The 24,651-nt window shown below is 36.0% G+C and overlaps 1 protein-coding gene across 2 annotated transcripts in view; it reads right to left on the bottom strand.

Annotated features, from left to right (window-relative positions):
- LOC136026903 (serine/threonine-protein kinase SIK3-like) overlaps positions 1-22,316 on the bottom strand; it is a 136,123-nt gene extending 113,807 nt beyond the window's left edge. For both annotated transcript variants that reach the window (XM_065703724.1, XM_065703726.1), the window contains exons 1-3: positions 22,095-22,316; positions 14,714-14,830; positions 2,373-2,436 (exon numbers count right to left, since the gene is read on the bottom strand). In XM_065703724.1, coding sequence (XP_065559796.1) covers positions 2,373-2,436; positions 14,714-14,830; positions 22,095-22,211 — 298 coding nt within the window. In that variant the 5' untranslated portion in view covers positions 22,212-22,316. The remainder of the gene's footprint in view (positions 1-2,372; positions 2,437-14,713; positions 14,831-22,094) is intronic.
- Between the last annotated feature and the right edge of the window lie 2,335 nt (positions 22,317-24,651).

Below are 24,651 nucleotides of genomic sequence, written 5' to 3' on the forward strand. Positions count from 1 at the left end.
TGCTTTACAAAAAACATCCAAGCCACAAAAAATAAAATCAAAAGCAATAAATCAAACTAAAATCTGAGGACTATCAGATCCCAACCCAATAAAAAAAAATATTCATAGATGGAAAGGTAGACTAATAGCATACAAAAAAGTCCCTTTTAAAATGTTTTGGTTTCTGTCTATTTTTCCCTTCCTCCTGGTGCAAAACATTAGCACAAATCTCTTGTACTTTGATAGTAGGCAGGACAGCCCAATACAGATACACAAGTAGGACAATTCCTGGTGCAGAAAAATAATTAAAAAAGGTAGTTTTAGTCAAGACGAAACTGTGGATGTCTCCTAAGGAGACGCCCTTTGATGGAGTCTATATTTTGCTCGTAAAGCTACGGTACACGCCCCCCAAGTAGTTTTTTTTTCACCTGTTAAGAAATTAAGATTGGTGAATCGCAGAACGTCAATTTCAGGCATATTTTGTCTTATTGGCAAGATTTTGAATTTTCTTAAGGTTAGAAATCTCTGGACTCAAGCTCGCTTAAATGTTTATAGTTTCTAGATTTTTTTACTTGCGTTATAGGAATGCAGGTTTCTAATTTAAATTATGTTCCACTTTTTATTGTTGAACACATTACTGGCCTTAAGAAAGCATGAATCATATAACAAGCAAGATTGTCGCTATTGGTTTTTGACCGAAGTCTTTCTCTAGGAAAGGCAGCATCCCGGTTTCTACGTCAGACGTAGCCTAGTAAAAACGAACTCAAGCCATAGCAACCAAAAACTTGAAGTCAATTTGGGAATGGAAACTGTTAGTTCTGCTAATCTTATTGGCAAAAGTTTATTGCAAAAACAAATTTATAGGAATTTCAAAAACTAGCCTGAAATCCCTCGAAAATGGTGTCAAACCGAACAAATATTATGTCATTGGAATCACCATAGCCGAAAACCACATTTAGATGTTAGATGTCACACACTGATGTTTTTCGGGTTTTTTTTCTGCTGTTTTATCGTCATCACTATTGGGACACTGAAACATCATAGAGAGATGTGTAAGCGCTCATTTGAAAGCTAATTTTTATATCTACGTTGTTTTTTTTTTTTTTTTAATACAAGTTAATACTAAAATTAATGCAATTTCTAAGTTAAACTAAATCTTCATATTAAAAACAAATAACAACAAATATCATGAAAAATACATATTTAATGTTTTTCTTTACTTTTTGTTAAAAAGCTTGTTTTGGAAAATTGTTGAGAAATAGTGTTTCTTCTTCTTGGCAACACTGACAATCAAATATATTCCCGGGTATTCGTAAGAAACGAAGTTTAACAACACTCTGCACTTCTGCTTTCTGTTTATATTTTGCTTTCTGTTTAAAACACAGACGCCTTTCTGTGTATACGTGTGCATTGAAAATCTAGTACTCATTAAATAACTAAACTTTTAAAGAAAGAAACGTGAACTGTTTTAGCACAATAATCTTGGAATCGAAACATTGCTGAAACTAAAAATCTAAAACCATTGCCTCACAAATGCCACACTTTCCAAACCTCACAAATGCCACACTTTCCTCGACTTAAGTTTTGACACACTTTTCTTTACTATCCCTTTTCTAGCAAGAAGGAACAATTTGAATCACATTTTGAGCCACTTCCAATGACAGTAAAACAATCAAAGACAGCAGAGGGAAAATTAAAATGAATGTTCATACGGATTTTTACTTGGAAAAATTAACTAAATGAAAATAGACCTAGTAAAAGGAAAGGAAATAGTAAAAGATAAACTTTTTCGAGAGGATTTTTTGGAAATGACAGGAAAACAGATCCGATACATATTGAAGTCAAAATATGGGAGATATGGACGACTTGAAAAATTAAGACATATTCTATAACTTTGAGAGGTACTCACTAATAGAACCATTGGTTTTGTCCGAGCTCCCAACAATAAAGCAGGACGGCTTTTTAGTCAAAGGTCCAAGCAAAGCGAGAGGCTTTGCTAATAAATAAATCGCTTTGATTCAGTGCTTTGAGGAACCATGGGGCACAAACAGCGCGAAGAGTTTCCTTTGCTACAGAAAAGTCGTATTTTAACCCAAAAAATTGCAACAGTTCCCACAAGTTTCAGCAGTTTTCGAACCTTAAGGAGGATAGGATCATCAAACCCTCCGTTAAATGAGCCTTTCTGAGTCCAGTATTCTCCTTACTGAAAAACATCGTCTTTGTATAAAGGAAATTTCAGGGAAATGCTTTTTTCATATCTTACTCCTTACCCTCTCACCTAAAGCTTAAACTTGTGTGTATCTTTGCATATTTCTATAAAACGTATGAGGTTGGTTAAAACTAGCAGAATATAAAATGGATCAGTTTCAAAAGAAAAAAAAGAAAAAACTTACCGAAAACTTCTCTATTTGATGCATATTCTGTCACCATATACAGCATACGATCCGTTTCCATGACCTGCATTAGGATATATAAGTGAAATCACTTAATAAATTATTCTATTTAACAAATGTAATTTTTTCAATACAAGTTTTATGCAAACGGAATTATTGCAGAATAAAGCATTTCAGATTTTTTTTTTGGGGGGGGGGTCAAATACTTCACTAGAATGTATTCTAGACTTTGAAAAAAAACTAGTTGGGTACAGTCCAGGCACCAGTAGACAAAAAGATTCTTATTTTGAGATCGTCAACGAGACATCTGTTTCACTCATCCTGAAAGCACTTTCTAGTCATATCAAACCCACTGATACGATTATACCCGAGAATAGGTTCCTTTCGAGGGCTATTTGATCCTAAAAAATAACCTGAAAGATTAAAAAATGCTATCTAGCCAGTTTTGTTTGCACCTTTGTTAGATTCGCAGCTTTATCTGTTACAAAGCTCGTGCAAGGCTTGCCCCTTCGAGAAGAAGAAAGTATAGGCAAAAAATTAAGTAACTACCCCCAGAAGTTAAAAGCCTAGCTGACTACACTCTCACAAGCTATACTGAACTTGGAATAGGCATCGGGGTTATCAAATGCCGGGAATACAAGGAGCTACTACCTGACACATAATTTGGAGTAATCTGTAATATTTTAGCAGGCCGCATATAGAAGGAGAAAAAAGAAGAGGGTTAAATAGTTTTAACTGAAAAGCTCATGATTTCTAGCAAATGAAGAAGGATTTTTCTGATTTAGTGGAAGAAATTTGCAATGAAAATCACTTTTATATTTAGATAGAGGTTTGAATTCTGAATCAAATGGTATGATCTAAGCTATCTCTTTATACAGTGAAAATAACCATTATCAAGTTCCGAAACCTTTCTATCAGTCTTATTTTTTTCTTATTCCTCCACCTTGATTTTTTTAAGTTTCATTTCAAAACAGTACCAATATTGGCTATAGTCCCTGATGATACTTTTTTGCTATTTTGAAGGGTAGTAGGGTTAGGTAGACCAAATAAAACTTTCACTAATGACATCAGGGTCTAATATATGCCTTAGAAAGGTCTCTTCAAGAAACCATCCCTATCCATCTCTAACTTCTAGGGTTTTAAACATTGCATAGAAGACAGGTAGGTCAAAAAAGAAAACACATGTCGCCTCTGAAGAGCATCTAAACTCGGTAAATCTAATGGACCAAAACATGATATCAACTTGCCATTATAAATATGCTGGGTATTTGATGATATACATGAAGTAAATGCAAGATGTTGGAGAAGAAATACGTGCAAAATTGATGTCCATCTTTGTCACTTGTGGCACCTGATCATGGCTTTGAATTAAGTCTAAACCTAGAAGTTAAGCAAAAAGTGACATTAAATGTATTACGCTAAGCCCTCCAGCCGTTTCAAAGTGGATAACTACACTACCGTTTTGCGCAAAAGTTTCAAGAAGCCGTGTGCCAATTGGCTGGAATCGAAGGAATTAGTGATTCTGATAATGAACCGGCTAGGGCTGACAATTCTCAGTTTACAAGACTATGACTGTTTTTGATGATAATTAAATCCATTCGAAGATAATTAAATGTAAAGCAACATATGAAGCGGCTGATAAAGCAAAGGCTTCTAGTATTTGCAGAAGCTGCAGAAGGTATCAACCTGAAAGCTATTCAAGGGTTTTTCAGTGAGAAAATGCATAAAAGTTGAAACCATCAAAACGGTCAAAAACTGGCTTCTGTGGCCCAAAGTACAGCTGCCACAGCACATATAAAACCAAACATGATTAAAAAGGTCATATTGGCATCCCAAGGTGATCATGACTCCAGTGGGTGTTCTAGAAAATCCTATCATATGAATTGCTTCCATTTTCAAATAGCATTTGTAAAGAAAAAGATGGCGTTCAGAAAATAAAGATGGCGTTCTTCAGTGGTAATAAGTTAGCTCTGCTGGATCTTTTTAAGAGCTATTTGAATACAAACTCTTAGCCAGCTGTTGTAGAGGACAGTCAAATCTGCAGCCAAATAGGGGGGGGGGGTTGTGGATTCCATGCCGTATTTTTGATGTCAGAAACCAAGTGAAAAAGAGACTTTAAAATATTTTTCTCGGAGGATATTTCAGAAACTCCAGGGTAATTAATCTACAGACACTCGACACAGACACATGCTTTCGGATATATACGCCGGATGTATAGGTCGAAAGGACCCACCAAGGTTTGCTGTTTTCATGGAGAATAGTAGCAGACTCAATGAATGAAGAGGCAATAAATTGTAGGTAAAAAAAAATTGTGAAAGAGATCTTGTAGCTTGAGTACTTAGATGCTCTTCACACTGATTCTAAATGTAAAGCAAAAATAATTAAATTGGCATCTGAAGAATAAAACAATCAGTACATTTTTAGAAGTGAAATCAGAATTTTTCTGGGAGGAGGATTTCCAGAGCGAAAGAGCGTCAAACAGACGAAGTTCCTGCCACTAATGCAGAGCTACAAAGGACCCAGTAGGAGGCTGCCACCCACATAGTGCTTCATACTGCATCTTGCTTATTGAAGGGCTGTTCCAAAGTTATTGTTTATGCAAATGACAATATATTATTCTGAGTTTGCTTGAACATTAGCTGCTTTTACTATCTTAGCTGCTTTTACTTGAACCATTAGCTGCTTTTACTATCTTAGCACGAATATCCCGAGAAGTATGTACAGTTCTTCAAAAAAAAATATCAGTTCATTGTACGGCAAATTCGGAATTAACTTCATTGTTTATCTTTTTGGCTTTGCTGCATTGTTTGAATCAGGGAACAAAGACATTTCTGAACGCAAGCGTTAAGAGGAGAGTATTGGAAGATACAGCCAATTTAACCAAAAAAAAACTGAAAGTGATACTTCAAACGTTAGGCAAGAAGTGACACGGGCGTACAGGAAGCTGGTTGTCTCCACGTAAAGTAAAAAGACTGGTGACTTTAAATCATTCAATGATCTTCAAGTCCACGTCTTCAACAAGAAGAAAGACATAAAAGGATATTCTGGCGACTGAGAACACCTTCTGGTTCCATGTAAAGCGTATTCTTTACCATGTCCACATCTTGCTTCAGGCTTTCGAACCCCTTTCAATTATTCAGAGCCCCCTCAAATTTGGATGGGTATTCAGTGAAGCTTATGATGTGATACCAGTGACTAATTCCTTGCCTCTGTAGCCACTTTTGTTGCAGAGAATTTGGCCATATTGCACCTATACGAACGGTTGTACGTCTCGTTGTGGTTGTGAAGGAATAAAAAATTGTAGCTTGCTGAGTAGTTGTAATTGTATTAGATTATGATGATGATAGTCATTTTTGGTGTAATTACCTGTCAATGTGTTCATTTTACTATTCATATGGGATACTATACAGTTCTTTGACTGGACAGCCTGTTTTAGAATATCTTTACCAGACTATATAGGTTGCACTCCATTTTCGTTCTTTTTTTACCGAGGTCTCTCCTAGCTAATTTTTACACTATTTGCTTCTCTTGAATACTGTAAACGATTTCTCAATCAATTACTATAATAAATTTATTTTCAAATTTGATTCGTCCAGTGAAAATAAAATTCAATCGATAACAGTAATGTCAATTTTTTTTTCTTTTTCTCCAAATCTCTAACCTGCTTAAGTTTTTGTTCATTTAGGTTGAGCTTAAAAAAAAATTAATGGGCTGCAAACAAAACAAGCCAGATAGCATTTTTTAGTTATATAGATAGCATTATTTTTGGTTATCCTTAGATGTCACTTGCGCCGTCCGGCTAGCAAAACATCCTACCATAGTTTACCTTTTTATTTGCGCGGAAGTTGGTTTTTCATTGTGAGAATGATATTTACTTATGCAGTTTTTTTCGCTCTATTTTTGAGTACCAGAATCACTCCTGTTGAAGCCGTCGCTGTGCCAAAAAATGACTTAATAAAGTTGCGTTTCCATTCTACCTTTTTGGCGCCATCTATCTTGACTACGCTAACTGCATTGCACTTACTGTGAGAAGTCACAGGTGGCGCATCGTCCACCAATGGAAACAATCCGACAGGAAAGAAACGTGGATGCCGGGCAGGGAAAAATGAAAGGAGAAGGTGTACGGGGTGTGCTATTTCGGTACTAGTGACAAGCCGTGACTATTGTTCTTCGCCAAAACAAGTGTTTGAGCGAAACCTGGTGAAAATCAAGATATCCAGAGCACCTAAAATACCGAGTCTGAAGAGATTTGACGAAACTCCCGTGTGCCCCATCCAGGGTAGCCCGCCCGTTCTTAAGCCCGAACGTCCTTCAGCTAAACGTAAGTTGCCAAATATACTTGCGTGTAACGCTAGATCTTTGAACAACAAAACTGATGCACTTGAAGTTATTGCCAGGCAGAACAACGCCTCAATAATAATAATAATAAGCGAATATTGGGACACTTCTGACGAATCGGCGCGCTTCAAAGATTACGCAAGCTACTTTAATACGTGTCACGATCGTGGCTTGAATTGTCGAGGAGGAGGCGTTGGACTTTATGTTCGTAATGACCTATCCTCAAGGCTGTTAAGTGAGCCTTTTGACTCCGACCACGAAATATTATGGACCGAATGCAAACCTGCACGTTTATCAAAAAGATTTTCATGTTTAATTGTTGCTTCGGTCTATTATCCTGAAAGTGCTAAAAACAGGAAAGACTTGATTGAACACATTCAGTTTTTCGTAGACAAAATGCGCCGCAAGCATGTCTCTCCTGGCTTTGTTATTGCCGGAGACTTCAATCAAACTAATAGGCAATGGGTTTCAAATATTTTAGATTTGCGACAAGCCGTTACAATACCTACCCATCAAAGTGGCAGCATACTTGACTTGATTTTTACAAACTTGACAGACTTTTATTACGCACCGAGATCCCTAGGACCCCTTCTGAATTCTGATCACTTTATCATCTTCTGGGAAGCCAGTTCGGCAATTCCGAAGCCAAAACGAGTCAAATATACGGTGCGACCACTTACTGAGGACTCGATATCTACATTTGGTCGCTGGATCGGTAATTATCAGTTTGAGGACATCTGCTCTGAACAGGATATTAATATTAAAGTCAATAAGCTGAATACTCTGCTTCAGGAGCAATTTCAGACTTGTTTTCCCGTAAAAGTCATTACTGTGAGTGACACTGATAAACCGTGGATAACCAATGATCTAAAGAATTTAATAAAAACCCGTTGTCGCCTTCATATCGCTGGTGACACCGTAGCTTCAGCCAAGTTGCGTAATCATATTGTTAAACTGAACAAGCGTGCCAAGAGGCAGTATGTGAGGGATAAAATTACTCCCTTACTCACAATAGATCCCCACAAATGGCATTCCTCAGTAAAAAGACTTACCGGTAAGACAACACTCAGAGATCTAAGGCTCCTCAAAGAGGACGGTACCTTAACCTCAGCTAATGAAGTCAATTCTTTTTTCGCTGACATTTGTACCTCATTTCCATCAATCACCAAATCAGAAGTTGATACTATCATTGCTGGTGCAGAGATTGAGGACGTATGTGAGGTCTCTGAATTCACTGTTTATAAGGAACTCCTAAGACTGAAAGCGAACTGTGCGTCCTACCCAGGTGAGCTTCCAGTAAAGCTGTTACGTGAATTCGCCATTTTTCTTGCTAAGCCACTCTCTTCTATAATCAACCAATGTTTCCTTCAGCAAGTATTCCCTAGTGATTGGAAAAGAGCATATGTCCGCGTTATTCCAAAAGTAAGGTGTCCAAAATCTTGTGATCAACTCCGACCTATATCAATAACTCCGGACCTTTCTAAAATTGCAGAAACGTTTATTTACCGCAAACTTATGTCACAGGTCTCTGCACATCTAGACCCGTATCAGTATGGATCCTTAAGAGGCAGCAGCACAACTGTTTATTTAGTACGGATGTACCATCTCACTGTCGAGTGGCTCGACCGAGGAAGTGCTATAATCGACCTTCTCCTCGTAGACTACCGAAAGGCTTTTGATCTTATTCGCCATTCCATTGCTATCACAAATCTACGCACCATGGGTGCGCAAAAACATATTCTCCTTTTAGTGATCAATTTTTTACAAGCCCGCTATCAGTGCGTTTACAGTCTTTTCCCAGGAGATACCGACTCCGAATGGGTCGAGCTTACATGCGGAGCCCCACAAGGTACTAAGCTCGCTAGTCTACTGTTTTTGGCAGTGATAAATTTCATCCTTTCCGGCTATGAAGAAAGATTTAAGTATGTAGACGACTTGTCAGTCCTACTGAAGTACATTGTTGAGAAGTCTGAGGCTGTCCCCCAATTCTGTAACGAAATAATTAACAACTTCAAAGATGAATGTACTGCGAACAGCCTCCAAATCAACGAAGGAAAGACTAAAATCCTTCGCTTTAATCCCCTGAAGAGAGACTTTGTATGCCCTCCTCCTCCTTATCCTAGTGAATCTTCGGCAGTAGTGCTTGGTTTCAAGTTTAGCATCGACTGCTCTTTCAGCCTCCATGTCGATACAATTATCAAAAAGGCAAATAGTGCGATGCGGACACTTATACTAATGCGTCGATTTGGCTTTTCAGTGACACAACTAAGGATAGCCTATCTTACTTACATTCGACCAATTTTAGAGTATGCATGTCCCGTATGGGGCCCACAAGTCAATAACACTATTTACCTAAGTGACCAGCTTGAGTCAATACAAAAAAGAGCAGTCAAAGTAATATTGTGCGATGCTTTTACCGAATATAAGTTAGCATTATCCACTTTACAAATTCCCTCTCTTCAAGAGCGTCGTCTCAGTTTGATCCTTGAATTTGGCCAATATCTTCTCAGAAGTGATAAATACAGATCGATACTACCACCAGTTTTAGTGAAACATCGAAGTACTAGGTTGAAGAAATTTGACAGATTAGCAGCACCTCCTTCACGCACAAATCGTTTTTCCAACTCATTCATCCCTTTCTTTGTATCAAAGTATAACAATTGTTGATTTTAAACTATTTGTCTTCTGATTTTTTTGTCGTTTGATTTAATCCTTTTTTCTTTTTTGTAAGCACAAGCGCCATTTAGTTTTATGACTACGAGAGATTGTGCAAATAAAACCTATTCTATTCTATTCTATTTTAAAGTTTAAAGTTATTTTTTAGGATCAAGCACCCCTTGGAGGAAGCTATTCCCGTGTATAATCACAATCAGAGGGTTCGATATGACTTGAAAGTGCTTTCAGATTGTGTGAAACAGATGTCTTGACGATCTAGAGGTGTTATATTTTTAGGTTCTGGCGCCCGGCACAATATAGTTCTTTCACCTTTCTAGCCCTTCTTCTCTTCGCCTAGATTTGTCAGCAATTTTGTCATTTGATTAATTGAGCTTTAATTTTTTTTTTCTGTTTTTTTTTTTTTTTTTTACTTTCATTTCTCATAAGTGTCAAACAGCAATTGTTTGAGAATTGGAATTGTAGTTCTTGTTCAACTAAATAATAGTTCATTGTTGGTGATTAAGTTGATTAAGTAAAAAGAACAACTTAGTTGGTAAAGTTTGATTATACTTGGAGAACACAATTCCCGTTTGCCTTTTGCATAAAAGTTATACATTCTGACTCTAGTTTCCAGCATGATAAATACAAATAATGCAAAGCATTCTTTTTTATATATAGTCTCTCAGCTCAGTTTTGGCATAGCTTGCTGGGTAGTATGGGGCCAAAATAAAATAACATAAAAAACAAAGGAAACCCAGTTGAATGAGTTGATAAATGTCATTACTAAAGGTTATGATTGGATGAATGATTTTGTACAGTATTTACTGCTTGAAAGTATCAACTAGTCATTTTGAAATCGCTGGAAAGATGAACTCTGAGTCGTGATGTGCTGTTTGCAAAATTAGAGGAATCACATTTGCATCTCCTAAACTTACAGTCTTAATGGGAGACTCCTTAAGTAAATTAAAAAAAAAACTTATGCGCTTGCTCCAGATGGGGCAGATATGAATGATTTTGTGCCACTGAAAAGCTGTGATAATGGAAAGTGGTACTGCATTGATTGCTTAAAAATATTATGAAATAACTTGATTTTCCTGGCCTGGGAAAAGATGTAGATGTAGGAATTAACGGACGTAGGAGAGGGGTAGTTGCCTTCCAATTACTTTCGATTTTTTAAGAAGGGTACTAGAACTCTTGATTTTCCAGTCAAATGAGCTCCTTGGGAAGTTTCTACGACAATACCTTCTATACAAAGCACCATGGCGAAAAGAACAAGAGCTAAGAGCTCTTATGGCACTTGTGACGAGGCAATAAGAGTTAAGAGCCAAGAGCTCATATGGTATGAGCTCAAAAAAAATTCTAAGAATCAATAGATTGATTTAAAGGAAAATCAGAGGCTTAATGCCAGTCAGGATTTAAAATAAGAGGTCTGAGTCACGATGTCCTTCTAAATATCAAAATTCATTAAGATCTGATCACCCACTCGTAAGTTATAAATACCTCATTTTTTCTAATTTTTCCTCTCCCTTTAGCCCCCCAGATGGTCGAATCTGGGAAAACGATTTTATCAAGTCAATTTGTGCAGCTCCCTGACACGCCTACCAATTTTCATCGTCCTAGCACGTCCAGAAGCACCAAACTCGCCAAATCACTGAACCCCTCCCCCCGACTCCCCCAAAGAGCGAATCCAGCACGGTTACGTCAATCACGTATCAAGGACATTTGCTTATTCTATCCACCAAGCTTCATCCCGATTCCTCACCTCCAAGTGTTTTCCAAGATTTCGCCCTCCAACTCCCCCCAGTTTCAAAAGATCTGGTCGGGATTTGAAATAAGAGCTCTGAGACATGAATTCCTTCTAAATATCAAATTGCATTAAGATCCGATCGCCTATTCGTAAGATAAAAATACCCCAATTTTCACATTTTCCAAGAATTCAGGTTTCCCCCTCCAACTCCCCCCAATGTCACAGGATCTGGTCAGAATTTAAAATTAGAGCTTTAAATCACAAGATCCTTCTAAATATTAAATTTCATTAAGATCTGGTCACCCTTTCGTAAGTTACAAATACCTCATTTTTCCAAATTACCCCCCCCCCCCCCCCAACTCCACCAAAGAGAGCAGATCCGGTCCGGTTATGTCAGTCACGTATCTTAGACAGGTTTTTATTCTTCCCATCCAGTTTCATCCTGATCTCTCTGCTTTAAGTATTTTCTAAGATTTCCGGTCCCCCTCCCAGCCGCCCCCCACCCCAATGACGTTGGATCCAGTAGAAATTTAAAATAAGAAATCTGAGTTACGAGGTCCTTCTAAATATGAAGTTTCATGAAGATCCGATCACTCCTTCGTAAGTTAAAAATACTTCATTTTTTCTATTTTTTCCGAATTAACAGAACCCCCCACCCCCCCCCCCCTAGATGGTCAAATCGGGAAAATGACTATTCCTAATTTAATCCGGTCCCGTCTCTGATACGCCTGCCAAATTTCATCGTTCTAGCTTACCTGAAAGTGCCTAAAGTAGCAAAACCGGGACTTTGCGATTGCTATATGTCACTTGGTTAATACCAAGTGCCATAAAAATAGATAATGCATTGTGTCCATATCACTATCTACTTAGGCAACACTATTGCACTGCCTGGGATAATTCTCCATTATTTCAAAATTGCTGAAACTGTACACAAATGACTTCAAATTCAAAAAGCGATGTTAATACAACAGAACATATAGCAGCAGCTCTGTAAATAGATAGATAGACAATTTTTTATTTGCAACAATTACATATAGATATGGCAAACCAGTGCACACGCCTGGGACATGTCAATGGAGCGACACCAACTCAATCTGAAACTGCACAAAAACCTGGAGCTTGGAATTTGATCTTTCAAAATGTAAGGCTTCACATTTGGGAAAAAATAACTCTGGGAATAAATATGCAATGACCAACAATAATGGTTTAATCAATAATATAATCATAATTAGTATATGCAGAGAGAGTTAAGTAATATAGTTGATCGTCAATTAGAATTCAGCTCTTACACAAAAACCATTGTTGCCTCCACCAAATATCTTGGGATTATAAAACACTCTATATCTAGTTACCACCAAGGAGTCCTGACAAAATTGTAGAAATCCCGTGTAAGCCCTAAACTTCCCGTCCATAGTACAAAGTCTCCCCCCTTTCACTGGCTCAGGTCAAACTATTCCTCCCTCCACCTCTTTCCTCCAAATTTCTCCCTCTGATGTTATAAATAAAATCCGAAAGCTCAATAAATCAAGTACTTGCCCATTAGACATCCCAATTGACTTGATTAAAGCCTTTTCAGACACAATTGCTGGACCTTTATCTGATACTTTTAACCAAATTACAAAATCTGGTAAATTCCCAAGTTGCTGGAAACTAGGTTTTATAATACCCATCCCAAAGAAATCTTCCAGTCTGACTATAACCGACATGCGTCCTATTACACTCATTCCTGTTTTTTCTAAGCTTTACGAAGGGTTCCTTTTTGACTGGCTTAAAATTAAAATTATACCACGCATTGACATCCGACAGTTTGGTAATTTAAGAAAAACCTCCACCACCCATTACCTTGTACACTTGATTCACACGATCCTAAGTGAACTAGAGAAACCAAATGTTTGGCTAAACCTGGTTTTAGTCGATTTCCAAAAAGCGTTTGACTTAGTTGACCACACTTTCCTAATTTGTTTACTACATGATAACTTTGAAATTGACCCACTTTTAGTAAATATTGTTATACCGTTCCTTTCAGACAGATCACAAGTTGCAAAATGCAAAAATACCTTCTCTAGCCCCCTCCCTAGGTACTGTGGAATACCTCAAGGAACCTTATTGGGACCACTATTATTTCTTGTCATGATTAACGAAATTGGCAAGGAATTCACCCAAAGATGGAAATATGTGGATGACCTGTCGATCCTTGAAGTATGTCATAGGAATATTAAGTGACCCCGTTGAAATCCTAACCCAATGTTTGGATGAATCTAAGAATCTAAATATGACAGTAAATCCCACTAAATCACAGATAATGACGATCAACTTCTTGAAATCTACTCCTGCTTTTTGCGACCTGATCCCAAGCGAAATGCTAGTGAAACATGTTAAGCTTCTTGGTGTCACAGTTTCTAATGATCTTAAGTGGGACACACATGTTCCCAACATTGTTAAACAAGCAAATGTTTCACTATCCATTTTTAAGCTGCTAAACAAATTGAATTGTCCTAAGATACATTCCCTCCGTGTTTACTTATCCTTTACAGGCCGTTATTGGAATATGCATGTCCGGTCTGGCATTCGCAACTTTCAAATGAACTTAGTGACAAAATCGAGTCGGTCCAAAAGCGTTCGCTCAGGATCATTTACAAAGAAGGCAAAATTCCATACTCCTCCCTCCTTAAAGCTGCACGCATTACCACCTTAAAAGAAAGGAGGGAAAAAATTTGCCTGCTTTTCGCTAAATCAGTCATTTCCAATCTCCATACTGAGGACTTACTCCCTGATTTTCACAATCCCATTAGACTCCGACTCCGCCGGTCAGCCTCCTTAGCAATCCCAACTTACTCTCCAATCCATGCTGTTACAGATAGGTTTCGTAAAAGTTTTATACCCTTTATTCTAGAACACCTTAATAATAATTCGTGATTATGTACTTGCCAAATTCCCCTTTTCCTCTATTACCACTTTTATTCTTTTTTGATTTACTGCAATGTTTTTGTTATTTAATTGTTAAGTTTACTGATTTGCCCTTTATCTTTGATTATTTTGCTTTTTTAATTCCTTTTAATTTTGAGTGTTTAACTTAACGTACTGTTTTGAATTTTTTTTTTCTTAGCTTTTACTGACATATAATGCGAATTCGGCTCTATAGAGCTTGTGATAGTCTTTTGAAAATAAATATTACCTTATCTTATCTCTTAAACTTAAATATGATTCAATTTTAGCTGCACCTCAGCTCACAAAAAATACGGTAGCCCTAGAAAGTGTTCAATGTTATACTACCCAACTTGTGCACAGTCTTCAACACAGATGCCCAGAGAGACTATCAGACCCTAAAATACCACCTATAACATACATGAAAAAACAAGATAGAAATGAACATAAATGGGTTGTACAACAGACCTTGGCCTTTTGATTAGATTAGCACAAACCACACAAGTGGGAGCATAAAGTCAAGCTTCAAGCCAAGACTCATCAAACAGAAATGACACTCCAGGTACAAAGCCTAGTTGCTTTCATTCATGTTTTTTAAAGTATTTTTAATAGGCTAGAAAAGCTAATTATCATTACCTATAGAGCCTATTATCATAAATATAAAGGTTTGACTTACTTGATAAAGTTTGATTATGCTTGGATGAGACAGTTTCCTCATAATCTCCACTTCGCGAAAGACTTTTTTGAGATTGTCCTTGTCTAGTTTTGTCTTGTCTACTATTTTGATAGCAACCTAAGCAAAGAAAAGGAAAAATAACGATAATTCTAAAGCATAAAAATTTCCAACAATCAACTGACCGATTAAAGGATTCCAATGATGTTCAAGCTAATAGGCTACTTACAATAGGCTGCACTAAGGTAGCCTCCTCATTTAATTAACATTGTCTTCTGAAGTTATTTAACATGAATATATAAATATATATATATATATATATATATATATATATATATATATATATATATATATATATATATATATATATATATATATATATATATATATATATATATATATATATATATATATACCTTCCTACATGCCTAGTATTAAGTTTTTTATAGAGACAGTAGCTCAGGGTATATTTCTAAGGTGCTAATTCTAAACAAGAGCATGTTTTGATTGCAATTTTTAAATTTAATCTTGTAAATGTATCTTCCTTACTTTTTCAAATACATTATTTCTATTGAATTAATGGCTTTTAATAAATGACATAAAATGGTAAGGCTACATTTGTTAAATTTATGCTATTTTTTAGGAAGCTAAGATTTCTTTTTCCCCACCTAAGGCTTTGCAACATCATCAACTTACCTCATATTAGATACCTTAAATTGTAGCTAGGAGCAATCTAAGAATTTCTCCATGTAGAGCTCAGCATGATGACTTTAGTTGTATATAAAGTCTATTAGTGACCAGGTGCTGTTCCATGTTCAGTAGCTTCCCAATTGAGTTTACACTCTCTGGAGGACCACTCAGCACCTATCCTTAGTTTCAAAACATCAACAGATCCACTAGTAACTGTTTCATTAGATAGTTTGTTCCAACTGTTGACAAAGCGTGATGAAAAGAAGTGAGTACAGACTCTAGATATTGAAGACTGCTTGGCAAGTTTCAGGTGATGACCTCTAGTTCTTGAGTTGATACCAACAGTAAGGAATAATGCTTGAAGAGCAGTAGCCCTTAATAACTTGTGGGCTAAAATGGCATCCCCTCTATTTCTCCTGTAAACAAGGGTATGGAGATTCAGCTTTGATGGTCTTACAGGCCAGGAAAGCTCCCGCATGCCAGATATCACTTTAGTGGCACGTCTCTGCGCATCTTCAAGAGCTTTAGTGTCTTTTTAGAATATGGGGAGGCAAGAGACATTCTAACTTCAAGCTTAGGACACACAAGTCCCTTATATAGAAGACTGATGACTTCAGGGAAACCAGTGGAAATAGTATGCTTAATCAGTCCCATTGTTGAACTAGTACCAGCAGCAGACCTCTTAGCATGAAAACTGAATTTTAGTTCATTTGTCAATAGTGACACCAAGATCCTGCTCATTATTTACAGAGGAGAGCAGGTGGCCTAAGAAAAAATAAGAGCAGCAATGATTCAGTTTGCCAAAGTGAATGATATGGCACTTGGCAATGTTGAATTCAACACGCCAGGCCTCAACCCATTGACCTAGCAGTAGAAGATTATTTTGCAGCAGGGCATAATCTTCACAGAACAAAGCTGGTCCAAGAAGCTTCATTTCAGCTGCATAAAAAGTTGATTTACTGCTGATAGGAGCTTCATTGATGAAGATATTAAATAGCATAGGGCCCAAAACACTACCTTGAAGAACTCCACTCAGGACATGTGTAGAGGAAGAAAGAATACAAATCCCGGTGTCATCAAATAACTCAACATATTGAGATCGTAGATAAGGAAAATCAAGAATCCAGAGCAGGGATTTCTCTTCAAGCTTGGCTGCATGTAATTTGATTGCTAGTCGTTTGTGACACACTTTGTTAAAAGCTTTAGAAACGTCAAACAGAATCATGTCAGCAGGCACCCCAATATCAAGCAACTTGGTGATGTGATCATACAATTCAAGGAGATTGGTGTCAACAGATCTTCCTGAATGAAAGCCATGTTGTGAATTGTGTAAAACATTACTTGCTTCAGGGTGTTTAACAACTGCATAATGATTATTCTTTCAAGAACCTTAACAACTCCTGATGTCATGCTAATGGGTTGATAATTTTCAGCAAGGTTTTTAAACCTTTTTTAAACATAGGAATGATATTTGCAGTTTTCCAATCCTGAGGTAGTCTGGGAAGATTTAATGATAACTTGAACTGCAGAAAAGGAGCTTTACACAAAACCGTAAGACATTAATGTAGGATACAGGGGGGAATGTCATCTGGAATGGCAAATTTATTCAGTGGTAGGGATTTAAGTTCCTTAAGAACAGATGTATTAGTAGTCAGAATGGGTTCCACCTTATGTGATACATCATATATATCATATACAAACACAACTTGAAAGTTTGGTAAAAATCAAAATTATGTATGAAACTCTATTGATGTTTTCAGACTTATACATTATAACATTGATTTTTAAAAATGCCTCAGAGACACTTGAATACCATACATGGAGAAAACTAAACCAAAATTGGTCTTGTTTGATTGTGGACAGTCATTCTGTAATTTTATTACATTAAATCACATTGTCTAGCCAATAAGGTATTATCCTGTAGGTGCTGGTTAGTGAAGATGTTGATCCAACACATTGTCTGCATCCCATTCTTGAAGCTATGGCTTGGATGACCAACCTTTGTCCATAGCTTGCTTGAAGGCCTCCATGCTAGGGGCTGAGACTGCTTCTTCACTTGGGGAATTCCAGATTCCTATGACTCTATTTGGAAAGAAGTTGTTCTGTAGTCTGGTGTTGGCTTGTTTGCAGTACAGCTTCATGGTGTGTCTTCTAGTTCCTGTTGAATGGTCAGGTTCAAGCATATTTTGTTGCAAGGACTGAGTGTGCAGCATTTTGTATGCCATGATGACATTCCCATGCTTCTGTTGATAGGAGATGGTAAGAATCTGTAACTTCTCCAGGCGGGATTGGTAGTCCAGGATTTTAAAACCCACTATTGATTTAGTTACTCACCTTTGGATGCTCTTTAGTTTTCTCTTGTCACCTTTATTTAATGTAGTTGCCACACACATACCAAATTCCAATTTTTGTTAAACAAGTCCTCTGTATAGCTTTAACATCAGCTTTGGTGACCTTCTGTGGAATGTTCTTTTTGAAATTCCCAGGGTCTGGAGCACTTTGAAGGCAACTGACTGAGCTTGTTGGTTAAACTTCAATTCTTCATCTATAAGTATCCCCAGGTCTCTTATAGTAAGGGGGGAATCAATCATTTTCCCAACACCATCTAATATTTCACACATGTAATATTGACTCCTTACATTCTTTCTGCCAAAATGAATTGTCCTGCATTTCTTAATGTTGAATTCCAACCTCCAAAGCTTTGCCCAATCTGAGAGTTTGTATCAATATGAAGACTTTTTGGAACTAATTGTTCAGTGTCTCAGCTATGTCTTTAGGGTAATAGATGTTCCATCAACAGAAAGCTCTGTTACTAAGTGTCTTTTGCTTTTTCGTTTTCTGGATTGCAAGTTTAGTATCATGGATGAAAACAGAAGAGTTCTTGGTAACAAATCAATGTAGTTATAGTATGCTTCTCCCAAAATGATACAAGAATCTCTTTCACTTTACTCCATGATTCAGGAGCATCTATTTTCTCACTGAATGACCAATCTTGTCTTGATAATTCTTCCCTAACTTGGCTGTAATTTGTATACACATGTCTTACATACTGATTTTTCTTACAAAACAACTTAGGCTGGCAATTATTTATTTACTAAAACACTCTGTTCTTATATACATGTTATAGAGCCTGTCTTCTATGCAATCTCCTAAGCCTTAAAAATGGTAGAAGCTTGAAAACACTAAAAAATTAAATTACAGAGGCTAAAAAACATCTTTCAAAGACATTTCTTAGCCTTCAGATCCGACTCCAAGAACTCAACTGCTTTCATTGTAGCAAAATACCCATTTTATAGAATTTTACCCATTTCTTCAGTTATTATCTGCATCAGCTTAGTTTAAACACTGTCTCCTTAATGAAAAATGGTTTACAGGAAGTGAGTACTTATCCTCTAGAACTGGTTTGAAAAGTAGATTGATTCCTGGAAATTTCTTGTACCTACCACAACTGGCAATATTTTGGTGTAAAAAAAGAAATACCATATCATATATTATATTCCATATATATTATTATTGTACAAGCTTAAGACAGTAGTTGGTAACCATTTTTAGCCAAATTTTTAAAAATTCTGAGAGCCAAATCTGTTGATTAAATCATTAAACTTTTATTTCATTTAGACCTTGGTTTAATTACAAAAAAAAATGGCTATTTTTCAAAAATCAAGGGATAGTAGAAGCACTATTACTGGCCACCACTAACCAAACTTATTACAATTTCCAAGGCTCCTCTATACTGCATATTCTTGACTTGACTGCCAGCCACAATTCTAATAATTTAAGTAGGATTTCAAGCTTTTGTGTTTTATTTTTATTTGGATTTCTCTTTTTCAAGCATAAGACACAATTTTCTAAATTTAAATTTACCCAGATTTTCATGCTTCTTTCTGTTTTCATCTATGTTTTGAAATGATTTATCTAGCTGTTCTTTTTATTTCATAATGATAAATGCTGCCAACTGGTAGAGGAATGAAATACCCATTAACAAAGATAAGAACATTTGAGCAATGTAAAAACAAGATATAGTAGACCTAAATATATTATCTAGCCTTGGGCAATATATGGGGCTACTAGGGGGAGGGGGTTGTTATGGTAGTAGCCATTGTATTTGGGAAAATTGTTGACTAGAGAATCAAATGGTAACTAGGCTACTCTTGTTATTAGGCTATTGCAGTTCCTTTAAAAGATCTCATAGACTATAATGATTCCCTGATTTCTACCCCAAAATACAGATTATCCATATTACCACTCATGTGTTTGTAAATAGCAATAAGCCTACAACCAGACACTTACTGACATTAAAATTATGAAAACAACTTCAAAACATTCTAAAATACTTACATCATCCTAAAAGTGCTTCACTTTACTTTACCCCTACTATTAATGTTTAGATAATATCCCACATTATATATTCTCTATGCATTTTCTATTTCTTGATTATGTTGATGTTGCTTCTTTGCTATTAAATCTATTTGAACAAAAAAGTGATATATGGAAAAATGATTAACAGATTAAAAATAAAACCCCAAAGTATGAAAAAAATATAAATAAGTACTTAGATAACTTCAAAGACCACACTGCCTTTCCATGACAAAAGTAAAACAGTTCAAAATAGGGATGAAACCTTTTTGTTGACAGTGAACAGATATAAAATTTAACTGGATATTTCAAACACATATACAGTGTTCATCATCAGCAGTAAAACTCAGCTGTTTTACTGCTGATGATGAACACTGTATATGTGTTTGAAATATCCAGTTAAATTTTATATCTGTTCACTGTCAATAAAAAGGTTTCATCCCTATTTTGAACTGTTTTCCTTTCAAAATAAGTACTTGGCATTATTTTTTATGTCAATGTTCAATACATACACTTTTGCCAGGATCTCAAGCTCAGGACTAAAATTTCAAGACTTTAGGAGAAACTGTAAGGACTGACAGCCTGAAGAAAATATTTGAGCTTTGAATTGGGTAAACATACTACTTGATGGCTTTTTTGTGCTCTTTCAAAATATAGTAGTCACTTGACTCAGAAATTAAATTTTCAGCCCTTTATGAATCCTTAATGCTCTTATTTCTGTTTATAGAAAAGAGTTGACATATTGCTTAAAGCTTACTATTTGATTATAAGTCCATTTTGTTAAAAGTTATATAATCCACTGACATTGATCCATCATGATTCAATTGGAAAAGCAACTTATAAAACTTTTAAAATTGTGTTGTTTACTTTAAATTGTTAGCATCACTTTTGTTTAAATGTGTGTACCCATAAACTGAATTGACTGTGATAAAATCAAGAACCAAAAACATATCAATATAATTCAGTAATGGAAATATTTCCAAATTAACCTTAAAAATATATAATTTGGGCTACAGCCCATATTTATACATTAGGGAGAGGGAAGGTGAACTAAAGTGAAGTGCTTTAAGGAACAATATAGGCAGGCCAGGATACATACACAGATCCATTAGGCCCCAGCCTAGGGGTTCAAATGGCAAGGGGCACAAAAAAACATGTGATTTTTATTTCTTAACGAAAACTGGACTGAAGTGATTTACCATCAAAGTGCTGAGTATGATTTACTGCTGTACTACCTGTTCATATACAAGTGATTTTGAAACAACATTGTAATTCTGTAGCTGCTTATAAACTGTCAGGTGTCCCCTAAGAATGGCAACTGAGAGCTAGGTATCACCTTTATCTTGCATTACTTTTGGCTCATCATTAATTGATTGCCTTCAGTGAAGGGCTTAAACTATCTCTGTATTTCTGGATATTTCCCCATTAATCTCTTTCTCTCCCCCCAAAAAATGAGTAGGCCTAGAGGCACTAAAGATTTAAACCCATGGTAAAATTCTAGTTACTTGACTTCTTGCTATCTCTGAAAGGGTTTAGGTAAGGAAAATGAAACTTTCAGGGATGGGTCTACAGGCTAAAGTATGTCCCAGGAAGGTATTTTAAAGTATCCACCTCCACTCCTTCTCCCTCTAGAGGGCCTTGAAATTTGCGTACATGACAGGTATTGAAATTGTGAAAAAACAACATTTTACCTTAATTTTCAGTTACTAGTTGCTTTTTCTCTGCCTTTAGTTCTGAAAATGTAATTCCCATTATTTGAGTAGAATTTTGAGCCATATCAATGTTTTTTTTTTCAAAATTTAGGAAATGTATTTGCATATCTTTAAAACTTTATAGAATGGAATTGAGCAAAGTTATAAAGCTGAAAACAATTTTGTTGTGCTTCAATTAAGCAGAAGATATATTTGCAAGGTTTCACTTTTATAACACACATATTTTTAAAGGTCATCAAAGGTCAGGGCCCTCTAGTGGGAGAAGGAGTGGAGGTAGTTGCTTCAAAATACCTTCCCAGACAAACTTTAGTCTGTAGATTCATCCCTGAAAGTTTCATTTTCCTAACCTAAACCCTTTCAGAGATAGCAAGAAGTCAATTAACTAGAATTTTACCAAACCCAGCCCTGATTGTACACTAGAACCAAAAAATCAATCAGTTAGGCTAATTCTCTGCTACTCACTAACCCATTACAACTCAGAAAGAATCACATATTACATAAAGGCTATTATAGAAGAGCAGAAAGGGTCATTTCTCAATTCAGCTACTCGATTTTCTTAGTAAAACACTACCAGGAAAAAAAACAAGAGTAATACTAAGACCTCATTAAAATGAGTCATATCCTACCTTCTGACGTGTTATTGTGTGAGTTGCAAGCTTCACAACAGCAAAATTGCCTTTCCCAATTGTCTTTTGCAATTCATAAAAGCCCACTTTTGCTAGCCTTTCTACTGGGTCAGACATGATTAGAAAAACTGCGCTAATTCTTTTCTTTTACATGTCTGATTTTTTTAAACGTCAGGTACATTTTTAATAGTTAATTTATTTCATCTTTTTCTTTCTTAAATCAATTCAAAAAAATTGATGGAAGTGACAGCCACAGACAGACGTAGACACAATTCCAGGCAGTCAGACACACAGGCAAAAACTTAGGCGTAGACATAGACATAGACACATGTTTTCTCCCTTGTATCATAGTTTCTAGTAGCAGAGATGAGATTCTCACCAGGTTTCACAATTTACTCAATTTTAATAATTAAACTGATGTGACGGTACTACATTTGATTGTACTACAATGTGACGATACAATTGATTCCCATCTACGTATTCTTATAGTAACACAATAACAGAAAGTGAATACAATCTTAACAGAGAAAGCAGCTCAACTTTGACCAAATTAATTAACAAACGTGATCCAATTAATGGTCCAGCCTCAACTTCGGCTCATATTTCTAATCGCCCCTTTCATCAAAGAGACTTGATTTTCCCTTAGAATAGCGGCAGAAAATTTGAACGGAATCCTCAGAATTTTCAGACATCTTTAAAACCCATTTAGACTTGTGTTTTTACAAGTTTTCCAACATCCCTTTCCCCATGTGTTTTTAAAAGTTTTCATTTTAGTTTTATTGGTCGTATACTGCTGTAAGGTTTTTCCTTTTATATATTTATGTTTTGCTGAGAACGGCCCTTGGAAATAAAGCCGAAATATTCATTCAAGTTAGATTTCCACTGTCTTGCGAATAAAATTCCCTATTCTTCTTCTTGTTTTTGATGTCTTAGATATAAACGATCATGCTAAATGTATTAGAGGGCTTTCTTGCATAAAAAAAACGTTCATTAAAAATGACATTAAAAACTGAAATAGACAACAGTAAAATAGTAAAGTTAAAAATAGTGAATCTCCAAAAATCTAATTTTAACAAATTGTGAATTCCATGCTATTCTTTATTGGAATTGTATATACAGTGTGTGGCACAGATTATGAGATCGGAAAGCTCGGTTTCGTCTAGAATATACTCGCGAAGCGCCTTGTCACACAGAAAGTTTTTATAAAACCCATGGAAATCTTCTGAGATGAAAGGAAGTATAGAGATGTGGTCTTCGTACTTGGCTTTGCCGATCGTGTGGCCATTTTGAAACTTTTGGGTAAGAGCCCGACTGGTAGCAACTCGACCACATTTTTGAAAATTCATGGAAATGGTTCGTTTTCCTTGCGGGAAAATTTGAATTAAGCATCGGCGCACTGTTTCTATTTTTCAGAAAAACAGAAAAAATAGATCAGAAAAAAAGAACAGAACAGAAACAGGTCCGTCAAAAACAAGTGACCTGTTTTTACTTTCTGTTTTATGGAAAAACAGAAAACAGCTGTTTTAACAGCTGTTTTTTCGTCTATCTTCCTTGCTTTTAAAATGTTGAACCCTGTCATCTATATTGGGCGAGATATATGCTGTAATTCCCAAGTTTGTATAAAGAAACAACCTTAAACCACCCCAAATCCACTAATCCGTCTTATCACTTGCATGTGCATCACTTGCATGTGCAAGTAGTACGACCCCGACTGCACAGGCTATTCTAAAACATATTAGAGGACCTGGGCATAGCACGATTTCGTTCTTATCACCTCAAGATGTTGAACAACAGAGTATAAAATAAAAGGAACAGACTTTTCTTTCAAATACAAAAGCTCAACAGCTTTGAATAAAATGGGAAACAAACTGAAGTTCAAACTTTGAACTTTGTCACTTATAAACTTTCTTGTTTCGAGTGTTCTAACAACTTTTCTTGCACATTGGATTGCTTGCACTCTCGATGCTAAAATACGAATTTCCTTGTTTTTTTTAGGTGATAACTGTTTGCCTACGATTAGTGGTTTTCGACTATAATGATTTTAACATACTTTTTATTTTGATTAAATGCCATTTTTAAGAGGTTTCGGGTTATTTTTTTCAAAAATAAGGAAAATTTGTTTTTGTGCATTAATATTGAAGTTTAATTGAGGTAACAATTAACATTGCCGAATCAGCATCAAATAATCTTTTTAATAGAATGGTTTTTCAAAAAACGCATTTCATTTTATTTTTGGTTACTATAGGCCAAGAATTGCTTTTTACTAGGCTACAGCTAGTGATGCATCCATGGTGTCTAAATTCGTTGAATACAAACACTGATTAATCGCTACAGCCACCTTTTCTACTGACTTGTACTATAAAGCCCATTCCACTTCTTTGCAAACTGCCCAACCTTACTTATTTGTTTTAAGATTAAGGTAACAGTACTGCAAGCTTCTGGCTCTGTTTATGACCTTGCTTTAAAGTTAATATTGAGCTACATGTTCTTAATTTCCGGAGGATATCTTGCAGGAGCTTCTTCTTAGATGAAAAAAGCATTAGTCACAAGAGCTAGC

Source organism: Artemia franciscana, chromosome 5 (genome assembly GCF_032884065.1).
Source record: "Artemia franciscana chromosome 5, ASM3288406v1, whole genome shotgun sequence".
Lineage (NCBI taxonomy): Eukaryota > Metazoa > Arthropoda > Branchiopoda > Anostraca > Artemiidae > Artemia > Artemia franciscana.